The sequence below is a fragment of the Coturnix japonica genome, chromosome 5, assembly GCF_001577835.2.
Source record: "Coturnix japonica isolate 7356 chromosome 5, Coturnix japonica 2.1, whole genome shotgun sequence".
NCBI lineage: Eukaryota > Metazoa > Chordata > Aves > Galliformes > Phasianidae > Coturnix > Coturnix japonica.
Genome location: NC_029520.1, coordinates 1393661 through 1405591, shown reverse-complemented (window position 1 = coordinate 1405591; position 11931 = coordinate 1393661). Strand labels below are relative to the sequence as shown.

Here is an 11931-nt window from a genome sequence, read left to right as displayed (position 1 = left end):
AACACCTGAGTTCCTGCTAGGTAGTAGGGGGATGAGGGCATACCCAGCCCAGGCACACGTTTATTGGGGTCATGCTGGATTAAGTCACACATTGATCATTCCAAAGTTTATAAATCATTACAGCCTAAACTTTGCAGCTTCCAAACCTCTGATTTATTAAACCTGTATTGATAACCATCTGGATTTGTCAGATATGCCAGGTATTAGTAATGGAGGTAAGACAAAAGTATCCCTTAAGAACTGGCTGCAAGACATGGATGAGACGAGAGATATAGGCATGAACATCAAAATCAGGTGATATGTGGAAATCCAGTTAGAATGGTCTTTGCAGGGCAGGCAGCTGCCAAGGAAAGGTGACAGATGTGATGCTGCAGGAGCTGAACAACAGTGGCATCACCCAGGGGCTGACTGAGCTCTTCCAGGTCTGGGTGCTGCAGGGTCTATATGTGCGGTGGGATGTGTCATCCAGAGCAGCCTGGTGGATGTGCTGTCAGTGAAATACTCATTTTACCTCCAAGACCAGCCAGAATGGTGACAAAACACTGGTTAAAAGTTATCTGGAATGTCTGTTGGGAAGTCCCAAGGATCCCAAAGCAGGGCAGATCTAGAAAGGCGCTGAACAAGTCTGTCAATCACATTGATTTAGTTCAGTAAAACTACGCAAGAACCAAGATCAAGTCCCAGCTTTGGACACAAGATAGTAGAGGATGAAGAAAACAACAACCAGTCCTACAGAAACAAAGCAGAGTAACTTGCGGTTCTCCCTCCCAGAGCGTGTCATGGTGCTGAATCGCTTCATGCTGCCGGTCAGCAGCCCAGTAGCACTCAGAAAATCCGAATCCTAGAGGAGAAACAAAGTGCAAAAAGCAGCATTTCAAACTGGAGAGGCAGCCCATGAGGAGGGTCCAGCTTCCTGCTTAAAGAACAACTGCAGCAGCTGCGCTGTAACTGCCTGTATCTCTGTACCTATCGTGTCTCTCTTATGAGGAACTTCCCTGCCTGCGCTCGTGGCAAAGGCACAGGTAAATACTGCATACCAAGTATCTCTACATAAAGCTAGCACCGTTAATGCCTGCCAGGGCAGGCTAAAAAGCACCAAAACCACGCAGTTTCTTTCCATTAGTTCTCTTTTTTTTCTTTCAGCATGGGGCAGCATACACTTGTAACACCACCAGGTGGCAGCAAACAAGTCTTAAAGCAATTCATTATCATTTCGACTCCACGTCTGTTTTCCTTTCTCATAAACTACCTCCCACTTTTTGCTCACGTTTCTCCTGAAATATCCCTAAATCTTCTCTAATAGAAGCACAATTGCGTGCTGATTCGGGGCTTCTCCTTTAAGATCTCTTGTCTTTACATCTCTCATTCCAACTCTCCACTCTTTTGATTTCTAGGCTGAACAAATATCCAGTTCAGATACTCCAAGGCCATACACTGCTATTAAGGTTCCAAGCTATTAAGCTTCCAAGCTCCCACCTTTGACCAAACTGGTCCCAACATTGAAATTCATGCTTTTTACCCTTCTTTTTTGGTTCCTTACCATGCTATCCAGGTAACGGTTCTGTTCATCAGCATCTTTATCAATATCCAGAGCCAGCTACACAGCATAAGAGAGGAAATTGACGTTAATGAACACCAAGACAACCTGGAACGCATCTAGGCCCACACTAGAGGATGTGGTGGAGGTTTGTTAAGCACAGCCACAAAACAAGGCCTCTCACTCACTGCAGTTTGGGGTTGTGGGAATCCTTTTGCTGTGGAAATAATCTGGGAAAGCTGGCAGAAACTTCCCTATGTTGGACATATGACAACAGCTGACGGACCAGCACTGCCTCCTACTGCTACACGTCAGCCATCGTATGCCCACAGCACTGAGGAAGCCCACACAACTGCGTTGTCCCTGAGACCCTGCAAGCGTCCATAGCAGCGCCAGCAACTCACCGACTTCAGCCTGGTGACTTTGCTGGCCAGGTTGTCTGTCATGCGCTTGTTCTCCACGTCCAGCATATCCTCCATAGCAACCGCATTCTGTCCTGAGGAGAAAAGAAACGCGTCTCATCATCCCGACTGGGGAGCATGGCACATCCCCAAGATGGCGGCGGGGTGCCCCAAGATGGCGGCGGGGCGCCCCCTTTAGCAGCCCCTCAGCGCGCCCCTCACTCCTTCCCCCTCACCTCGCCCCCAGTCCGCCATGGCGGCACACGGCGAAAGGCGGCTCCGCCCGGCAGGAGGAGCTCCGCCTCTGTAAAATGGCCGCTGGGCCTTCGCCTTCCCTGTTGGGTAGTGAGGAGCGGGGAGCTATTACGGGAAGCACCGTGATCTGCTGCGGTAATCCTCGGGTGGGGAGGGGGGGGTGTCCCAGCGCTGTGCTGGGAGGGCATGCATTAAACGTCGGAAAGCAAAGAGGAAAGAAGAGGATTAGAGGGGCAGAGAGGCTGTACGTGGTTCACCCGTCTGCTTTATGGACGCAGCAGTGAGCCGGCTCGCTTGATTTTTGTTTCTTTTTCCCCACCCCCTTTCTCACTGCCTCTCAGTTCTCAAGGATCGAGGTCCCTTTGCACCGCTGTTATCCAGGAGCTCTGGAAGCCTTTCCTCTCTGCTTCCCATCCTGCTGTAGCTGAGCTGTTGGTATCATGGAGCTCAGGACCGTAGTGGCCACGGTGGAAAGCGGGGAGCAAGACGCGGTCCTCAAGGTGCTTCAGATCTACAACCAGGAGGTGAGTGAGCATCACACCTCAGCCTGATGTCACCTGCTGCTGTCAGCAAGCCTGGAAGCAGGTTGGGCCGTGTTATGGGTTCACAGTGCTGCCCAGCTATCCCATCTCCTCTGAGCATCTGTCTCTGCATTATTGCCCTGGAGATGTCATAGACTGCTTTGTTTTGTTACTTGCAAGCTGCTTCTTAATGATGCTTTACTAGGAAGCAGCTAAGAAGCCTCCCTTTATCTTGTTTATGCTGGAAGAAAAGTACATGGGAAGGATTTTCTTTATTATCCAGATTGCAAGTTAAACCCGGTAGGGGAATAATCATGGGCATGAGGAGTAGGAGGAGCCTTGATGCTAGGCAAGGTTTGGAGGTAATAAAACTCACACCTAGGGAGGAGCTGCAGGTAGGATTGTTGTGATTTGTAAGCAAAAGACAATTAGGAGTTGGTGTGAATGGATGCTGGGATTGGATTAGGGTGCCTGATCTGAAAGCTGGCGCATGAAATAATGAGTGTAGAACATGAAAAAGACCGGGTCAGGAAGCTGAAGTGCGAGTGACTCTAACCTTAGATCATCTGCAGGGGTAGTTCCCTTTTGAAACTGTCTGCCAGGGAAATTTCCTTCAGAGGGTTTCCACCAGGCTAGGGCTGGCCCTGCAGATCTGTGACTCATTCTGCACCATTCTGAAGTAGGAGGGAAGCTGGTGGGGAAAACCTGTGCTTATCTTACAAGCATGTGCACTTCCCTTCCTGCACTAACTGTTTCCAGCAGTCGGTTTTGAAACAGCAGGTCCCTTTTAAAAGGTTGGTCTGCAGGATTAGCGTTGCTGGCAGCAGCTGGTGTGCTGGAGAAATTAGGATAGTAAATGGCATTTGTTGTGCAACCGTGTTGAGGCACTAAATCCAATGCTTTGAATTCCTCCAGCTGGTTTCTTTGTCAGCGTGTAGAGCATAGGAAACTTGTGAGGATGTCAGTCATTTTGCTAGCTTGTCTGGGAGAAATGAGCTGAAGAGATTAAACTGATTATAAGCCAACCGACTTCCTTGCATAGTTTTTTTTACTACAAAAGCAGGTGCTGTTATATTCTTCTCTAGGTATATATATATATTTAATTCACTATTAAATATGCAGTCAGTTCCTGGTTGTCGGGAATAGAATACAGCTAAAGCCAAACCCACAGGTGTGTTATGGAAATATTTGTGAATGAGATTACAGGAGCCTGCAAAGAAGCTCTGGAAATGCCTTTGTGCACGAGGTCAGTCTGACTAACGTTCTGACTGACATGAGAAGGTTCACAGATGCAAGGGAAAGCTCCGTTCTGCATAGAGTGGAGCGTTCACCTGTTTTAATTGGCTGTGTGTGAAGAACGTGAGCTGAATAACAGTCCTACTTCAGGATGCTGTAGGAAGAACATAAGGATTTGTTTGCAAGTAGCAAGGAAGTGATGCTTTCTATTAGGAAGGAAAAGAAACAATAACAAAGGGGAGAAGAGCGTACACATAGCTTGGTAGAGTCATTAAGCGTAATCAAGTTTACCCAGGGAAGCTGTGGATACCAGGCCAGGCTGAATGGGGTTTTGGACAACCTGAGCTTGTGGTGTTCATGCCCATGGCAAGGGGTTGGAATTCAGATGATCTTTAAGGTCCCTTAAGACCCAAACTATACTATGAGTTATGGGATATTTGGAATGTATTGAATACCCACCTCACAGCTGCAGTATATAAAATTAAGCTGGTCCATCAGATGGGCACAGCTTTGGCCTGTGACATGTGGTGTCCACCACTGAGCCAGCAGAAGAGAGTATGGGGTGTTCATCGAATGTTTTTCAGGCATGAAAGAGAAGGAAAACAATTCTGACTTGGCAGCATGGGCTGTATCTGGGCTTTTCAAATGAGGTTCGTTCCCTGCTTGTTAAAATGTAGCTGAAGTTGCTGGATACAAACAGTGTTGAACAGAGAAGACAATAATGAAGCAAAGCTCTCAGCAACAGGAAAAACTGTCCTTGTGTCTGGCTCCTACCTATGCTGTTTGTTAAAGAGGTGTGCAGTATTCATAGGTTTTTTAACACTCTTTGCCTCTTTGATTCCCTGTGCTGGTAAAGACTTCTTGAGAAGGCTTACTTGTCTTTATAGAGTGCTTTTCAGAGTTGCTTTCCAAGCTTATTCCCTGTTTGGGAAAGGCAGATTTGTGGATTTTTAAACTCATACTTTCTTTTCTGCTCTACAGAAATCTCAATGCTTTACCTTTGATGATGAGGAACGGGAGGAGAGGAAGGTAGGCGTGCTCTTTGGCTTCTTGTTCTTGTTGTCCTGTAGATGGTGGCTGGGGATAAAAATCAGTATTCTTCCAACATTAGCAATCCCTTTGGGTTTGGTGATGCATATGGCTTCAGCAGCATGCATGAGAAGCATGATCCTGTGTGTGTGTGTGTGTGTGTGTGTGTGTGTGTGTAAATGGTGCAGTCTGCTAAGCAAAGATAACAGCAGCATGCGGGTAAGTGCTTCTGCTGTGAGCGAGCTGCAGGATTTGACCAAAGCTGTCTATTAACAAACCCTTTAAGCTGGAATAATCTGGCACTCAGTGGAAAGAAATACCCCTGTCCATTTCCACTCGTGGCATTTCTCTTGTGCTGGGGCAGGCCTTTGCACGGCTGCACTGCAGATATGCTTGGTAGGATCTGCTTTAGGAAAGAACATTTTTCTTCTATCTCTGTTATTCTCCATCTGGACCAGTTTTGTGGTGGGTCGTGTGTGGAAGCAGGGGATTAATGGTGGAGTGACGTGTTGCTATGTGTAGTTACAACCTAGCTGCACTGGGTTGTGTGAGGCTTTACCTTTCGCTCTTGTACTTTTCCATGTTTGCTATCATGTATGTTATTGTTATCCACAAGGGTTATATCTTCAGCTGTGGTAAATCAGTGTTACTGGAGCTGTCAGTCTGTACCTATGAAGGGGTAGTAGGTCTCCAGACAGCACTGAAATTTATGGGAGGTCCTTTTTATTTGAATCTTCTGAGGTCTTTTCCCCTCCTTTCTTACCACATCACACACAATTCTGAACCCATTAAGTTCTTTTTCCCCTCCCACAGCAGTTCTCTGGTGTCAGCCTCAGCAGCCTGTTTGGAGCACCCAAAGCAGAAGCTTCTCTAGTCTTAATGCTCTGGGTGAGGCTGAACCACTGCTGTTGAACTGAGTGCTGCTTCTCAGTGAAGATATAAGGGACTTTTTTGCACTGTTCTCTTAGCTTATTGCAGCTGTCAGGTAATCCATATTAGCCAAAACCATCCTAACCATGGGTGAAGCTAAAATAAGCAGTAGTTCACTCACTCAGCAGCAGCTGCCTGTTCCTATTCTTCACTTAATTCTGACAGCACTCCCCAGCCATTCTTTGTCTCTTGCTGGTTGTCCTTGCTTGACTTGGGTCAGCATCAGGTGCCAGAAGCAAACGCTTTGAGAGCTGCCTGTTAGAAGGCCTGTATCTAGATGATGCTTTGTATCTAGGTGATGCTCCTAGGTGTTACAGCATGCTACCTTGCGTTGGGGCTGCACTGTGAAGTGTCAGCATGTGTGGCATTCTTTGTTTCTAACCACGCAGAAAATGGCCCAGTTGCTGATCAAGTTTCTGGAGAGAGAGCTCCAGCCATCCTGCCAGGTCACGTGCTTGGAAAGCATCCGCATCCTGTCACGGGACAAATACTGCCTTGAGCCTTTCAGCACCGAGGAAGGGCTGAAGACCCTATCCAGGCATGCTGGCATTGATTACTCAGAGGAGCTCATCCGAGAGGTCCCGGACTTGGAGGTCATCCTGGAATCCCTCAAATGCCTCTGCAACATTGTCTTCAGCAGTCCGAGAGCACAGGAGCTGACAGCTGAAGCCCGGCTGGCAGTGGGCCTGACAAAGCGCATCAAACTCTACAACGAGAGGAGCCTTCCTCATGAAGTCAAGTTCTTTGACCTGCGTCTTCTCTTCCTGCTGACAGCACTGAGAGTGGATATCCGGCAGCAGTTAGCCCAGGAGCTCCGGGGCATCAGCCTGATGACAGACACCCTGGAGCTGACTCTTGGTGTCAAGTGGATGGACCCCTATGAGGTTGCCACTGAGGAAGGATTGCTTCCACCTTTGCCTCGGCAAGAGACAGAGCGAGCCATGGAGATCCTGAAAGTGCTCTTCAATATTACTTTTGATTCCAGCAAGAGGGAGGTGGATGAGGTAAGCTCCTCGAGTGTTGCACCACACTACATTTGCTTGTCTACTCTTATGTTGTGTTAGATACTAGCCCCCTTGCAGCCTCTGCTTGCATGTAAGGGTAGCAAGAGACTTGTGTGTGTGGACCTTGTTCTGCAGGGCACTGCCTCTGATGCATTAAGACTTTACAGCATTAAGACCTGTAAGTTGGGCATTTTTCCTTCTTAATGATATTGACTTGTGCAAGTGGGAAAGCAGAACCCCCCCATGTACACATAACTCACTTGTGTGTGTCCTGCTGCCTTTCACCTCTGGACAAAGTCAGAAGGAGGTCTGATATCATGTCTATTTTATCCCTGTGCCCACTCCTGGGCCTCTTCCAGCCCCTGACTTGGTGCTGTAGGGCAATGGGGAAGATATCTGGCAGCAGATGGAGAATCTGGAGGATAGTTGCACATATACACCCTGCTGTCAGTGAGCAAGTTGTTGGAGGGGAGGGATGGGGCTGTGGGTTGTAGAGACAACAGGCTTTGGTTTGTGGAGACCCTTTTCTGATCAAGGTTTCCATTTTCTATTTTGGAACCAGGAAGATGCTGCTTTGTACCGGCACTTGGGTGCACTCCTGCGCCACTGCCTCATGATCTGTGCTGACGGAGAGGACCGGACGGAGGAGTTCCACAGGTCTGTTAGATAACTACATAATGGCCTTCACTGGACACAGACTTGAGGTCTCCCCAACACTGGCCCTGCCTGACAACAGCCATCAGAGTATGAATGAGTGATGCAGCAGGAGACTCTAGAGACCTACTTGGTCCTACTTGGCCTCTGTGTCAAGGTCCATTGTTTTTCTGTTGTCACTGAAGAATTTTTGGACTTCCAGCAAGTTATTCAACTATGAGGGTTGGGGAAGGAAAGCAGTTACACTTGCTCAATTCTAGTGGTATAGGTAGCTTGGGATCCAACCCAAAGAGAGTTTGGGTCTGTTTTCAGAGTCCTCTTGATCCTGGAAGCTAATAATGAACCTTGATTCCTGTATAGTTGATGAGTTTCTGTGAACAAAGATCCTTGACTATGTATTCACCTCTGTTCTTTCTTAAGCCACACAGTTAATCTTTTGGGCAACCTGCCTCTGAAATGTCTGGATGTTCTCCTGACTCCAAAAGTCCGTCCAGGATCACTTGAGTACATGGGTGTCAACATGGATGCAGTTAATATCCTGTTGGATTTCTTAGAACGGCGCCTTGACAGGGTAAGCTGAGAGGCTGCTGTACAGAGCTTTTCACTGCTGGTTTACACAAGCTCACTGCAGGGCACAAGGAAGCTTGCATTCAGCCTGAATTCAGTATAGAAGTGGCAGTTCTAGTTGGTTGGACTAGAACATTTGTGAACTGGGAGGGTTGCTGTGGCACTGTTGCTTTGGCAGGTAGTGAGACTGACAGAGCCAGCAGATGGTTAGCTGTGTGATTCAAATACAGGTGCTCTGTTTCACTCAAGTCAATTATGATTTGTTGGGCAGCTGAATTGGTTTGATACAGCCAAATCTCTTGACTGGTGGCTTGTTATGATGCTGTCCCCACAGTCTGCTGTCAGAAGACTGGCAGTCATAATGTTATTTGTCAAGACCATTCATCTTTCTTTCCTCCTCCTAAGCGCTTGTCCTCCTCTGTTCCATTGCTTTTGGCAGCCTGATTTTGCACTGTTGTTAAGCTAGTGGCCATTTTCATTCTCTGGAGTTATTCCAGAGGGTCTCCAAATTTGACTGCTGCACTTCTCTGCTCTAGATGTTCTGTGTGAGTAGAAACGCTGAAGAGAGGGACACAGAAAGCCTTGCTGTTTGAGGAGTGATGAAACACTGAATTTCCTGTAGCAGAAGCTGTTGTTACGTCTCAGTGCCCCTCTGTTTCCCTGTGGTTCAGCACTGATGGTCTCCACCATGAGCCAGGGAAGTTGAGCTCAGTGTAGCTGATGCATTGCTCATCTTGTGAATGCTTCTGCAGGGACATAAGCTGAAGGAGAGTCTGACCCCTGTGCTGAACCTGCTGACCGAGAGTGCCAGAGTCCATCGCCAGACAAGGAAGTTCCTGAAGGCGAAGGTACATCATGGGTTCAGCTGAAAGTCAAGTGGTGGTGCTCTGAGGAGAGAGGAGAATAGCAAGCTACCTGAATATTGCCATTCTCTAAGGAGACCTCCTCTCTCTCTTAGATTCAAACATACATGAGGTTGTAGCCCATAGTTGTATAATGCACGCACTTCTTTCCCTGCATACCCTGTGGTTGCTGTTCCAGCTCCACTGATTGCTCCTTGCTGTTGCCTTGTAGGTGCTGCCTCCACTGCGGGATGTGAAGAATAGGCCAGAGGTGGGGAACTCACTGCGCAACAAGCTGGTGCGTTTGATGACCCACATCGACACTGATGTGAAGCACTGTGCAGCTGAATTCCTTTTTGTGCTCTGCAAGGAGAGCGGTGAGTCGCAGGGAGTCCTGTAGTGTGGGATGGGTGACCCTTAGCAGACATCAGGGACTTCTTCTTCTCCATGGCCTTCAGCTGATCTCGCTGTTGGCTCACACAGCAGGAGGACCCACATGAGGTCCGTCTCTCTCTCCCATCAGTGTCGAGGTTTGTGAAGTACACAGGCTATGGGAATGCAGCTGGGCTCCTGGCAGCACGAGGTCTCATGGCTGGTGGCCGGGAGGAGGGAGAGTACTCAGAAGATGAGGACACAGATACAGAGGAGTACAAAGAGGCAAAGCCCAAGTAAGAACTCTGCTTCCTCTCTATTAGCATCCCTCCTTCCTTCCTGCTCCAGCTCTGTGTCTTTTTTCCCTGTCTATTCCCACCACCTCCCTTGTCTTTCTTCATCATTCCTGAAGTTTTGCCCTTGATGTTGTTTCACCATCTTCTCGGGTGAAATGGCTCCGTGGCTGAGCTCTTACCTCTTTGCTTCCCTCCTTCTCCCTGGTCTCACTGTCCTTGTAGCATTAATCCTGTGACAGGACGTGTTGAGGAGAAACTTCCCAACCCCATGGAAGGGATGACTGAAGAGCAGAAGGAATACGAAGCCATGAAGTTAGTCAATATGTTTGACAAGTTGTCCAGGTATGAGAAAATCGTGTGTTCATGCCTGTATTAGCATCTGTGTGATTTACATTTATCGCTGGCCTCTGTAATCTGAAGGGTCACGAGAGGCTGGGGGAGATGCCTGGAGATGTATTTCCAAGTTTGCCTAAGGTGGGTCCTGTTAAATCTTGTTAATAGGTGCCACAGAGAGGAGCCCAGGATCTGCTAAATGTTGTTACTGCCCTCCTGAAGGGCAAGAGGGAAGGGAGCAGTGCACTTGATGCATGAGTTTACATTGCATGTTAAAGGGCAGGAATGGATGTTGATGTCTGTTTTCTTCTGGAACCACTGCAGAATGGGACCCTAAAAACAGACTATTGCAGTTCTCAGTTACCCTGAAACACCTGTGGGTTGTGTTTCCAGCTGTTGCCTCACTGTCCCCATCTCTTACATGGGAGTTTTGCTTTTGGTGCTGGCTTGAGGGATTGCTCTGGGCTGCTTCATGCTAGTTTCCTATAGTTCTTGCTGCAAGTTTGTTACCTTCTCCCTTTTCCTCCCCGGTTGCAGAGAGCAAGTCATCCAACCCATGGGCATCACGCCAAGTGGCAACCTCGCCCCTATGGAGAATGCAATCCGTGATATGGCTGATGAGAGATCCTCATCTGACTCGGACCTGGGGCTGGACTGATCTCACCTCTTGCCCCAGCCTCAGACAGCTGGGCAGCCTCCATCCGCTCTCCTCCAGAACTGGTGCTGCACCTGGAGGCTAGTACCAGACCGGGACTCTCCCCATGGGATCTGAATCCAGCCTGGGCCCCTAACACTTCACAACGAAGAACCTCCAGCCTCCTCCTCAGCTCTGTAACCACCTCTCCTTCTGGAAGGTCATTGTGGCCTGGCTCTACTTGGTCTCTTCCATTGGCAGCTTTGAGAATATCACACTCCCAATTGCTTCCAGGACTTTTCAGTAGGATTTTTTTTGGTTGTTTTTATATTTTAAATGTGTGATATTTGGTGTGTGTGGGGGGGGAAAGGGGTCAGGAGGATCTTTCTGTTAGACCATCGTGCTGATATTTGTGTGGCTGCGTGTCAGTGTGTGTCCCCATGCATGGTCAGCCCTGCACAGGGGAGCTGAATGCAGGTGGGGCTGTAGGCAGGAGTGGGGGTTGCAGGGAGTGCAGCCTGCAGGGTGCCTGAAGTGCACCCTTGTCATGAGCAGTAGGTGTGGATGTGCTGTGTATGGTAGTGAGTGTTATGACGTCTGTGCAAACAGGGTTGTGTGGATGCACGAGTGCTGAATGGAGCACGGTGTGTGTGCTGTGGGGCAGGCAGGAGGGGGGGATTTGTGAGACACTTCCACTGTCTGCAGGAAAGGAACTTGTGCTGATTGCCAGAAATGCTCTGATAGTCTGTCTGTGTCACTGTGCAGCCCCTCCCTGTTACCACAGAGGTTAATTAGTGGTGTTCTTACCTTTCCCCATCTTACACTTCCTGACTGAAAGGCTGAAATAGGGTCTGTTGTGTGCTGGCCTCCTCACCTGCCTCAGCTTTCCCACAGACTTGCTGCTGTTTGTGCCCAGGGGCTGCTATTAGTCCTCTGCTATGGCTTACGTTTCTTTTATGTATTCTTTTCTTTCCTTTTTAAAGAAAATATTTAAAAGAAAATCTTCTAGTTTGTCTCTAGGTTGTTCCAAAATGTAACTAGCACAAATAGGAATGCAAATGTGATGCTAGAATAAAGAAAACCTTCTGACAAATGGCTGCATGGCGTTCTGGGGTGCATTCAAGAGAGCGTGGCCAGCAGGTCGAAGGAGGTGATCCCCATCTAATCTGCCCTGGTGTCATGGTTACCTGGGGCTGTGAGGTTGTATCAGAGGTTTGCAGTTGGTCCTGCCAGGTGGGGTGAGGTTAGGCTGCCTCTTTGGGAAGCTGAAGGCACACTTTGTAACTGCAGTCATCAGCGATGATGGTATTTTTAGTAGAA

The 11931-nt window shown here is 48.4% G+C and overlaps 2 protein-coding genes across 3 annotated transcripts; one reads left to right on the top strand and one right to left on the bottom strand.

Moving 5' to 3' along the window:
• Positions 1-130: 130 nt before the first annotated feature.
• BET1L (Bet1 golgi vesicular membrane trafficking protein like) lies at positions 131-2317 on the bottom strand. The gene is made up of 4 exons (XM_015863380.2): positions 2175-2317; positions 1942-2033; positions 1541-1597; positions 131-841 (listed from the first exon to the last, which is right to left on the bottom strand). The coding sequence occupies exons 1-4, from the start codon at positions 2191-2193 to the stop codon at positions 674-676; spliced, it is 336 nt and encodes a 111-aa protein (XP_015718866.1). The 5' UTR covers positions 2194-2317; the 3' UTR covers positions 131-673.
• Positions 2213-11708, top strand: RIC8A (RIC8 guanine nucleotide exchange factor A). 2 transcript variants are annotated; one of them, XM_015863364.2, is made up of 11 exons: positions 2213-2328; positions 2535-2717; positions 4932-4979; positions 6299-6913; positions 7476-7570; positions 7988-8138; positions 8887-8982; positions 9209-9353; positions 9500-9644; positions 9867-9986; positions 10515-11708. In XM_015863364.2, the coding sequence occupies exons 2-11, from the start codon at positions 2634-2636 to the stop codon at positions 10633-10635; spliced, it is 1620 nt and encodes a 539-aa protein (XP_015718850.1). In that variant the 5' UTR covers positions 2213-2328; positions 2535-2633; the 3' UTR covers positions 10636-11708. The 2 variants fall into 2 exon arrangements, with proteins under 2 accessions (XP_015718850.1, XP_015718852.1); XM_015863366.2 differs by lacking the exon at positions 2213-2328 and adding an exon at positions 2347-2437 and having other exon boundaries at positions 10515-11704.
• The last annotated feature ends 223 nt before the right edge of the window (positions 11709-11931 follow it).

Bases quoted from the DNA above. Each gene is read 5' to 3' on its own strand.
- BET1L (XM_015863380.2), bottom strand. The intron at 1,598-1,941 runs GTGAGTTGCTGG...TATGCTGTGTAG, and splicing joins AAGTCACCAGGCTGAAGTCG to CTGGCTCTGGATATTGATAA. The intron at 842-1,540 runs GTAAGGAACCAA...TTTCTCCTCTAG, and splicing joins ACCGTTACCTGGATAGCATG to GATTCGGATTTTCTGAGTGC.
- RIC8A (XM_015863364.2), top strand. From the start codon at position 2,634: ATGGAGCTCAGGACCGTAGTGGCCACGGTGGAAAGCGGGGAGCAAGAC. The intron at 7,571-7,987 runs GTCTGTTAGATA...TTCTTTCTTAAG, and splicing joins CGGACGGAGGAGTTCCACAG to CCACACAGTTAATCTTTTGG. The intron at 8,983-9,208 runs GTACATCATGGG...GTTGCCTTGTAG, and splicing joins GGAAGTTCCTGAAGGCGAAG to GTGCTGCCTCCACTGCGGGA.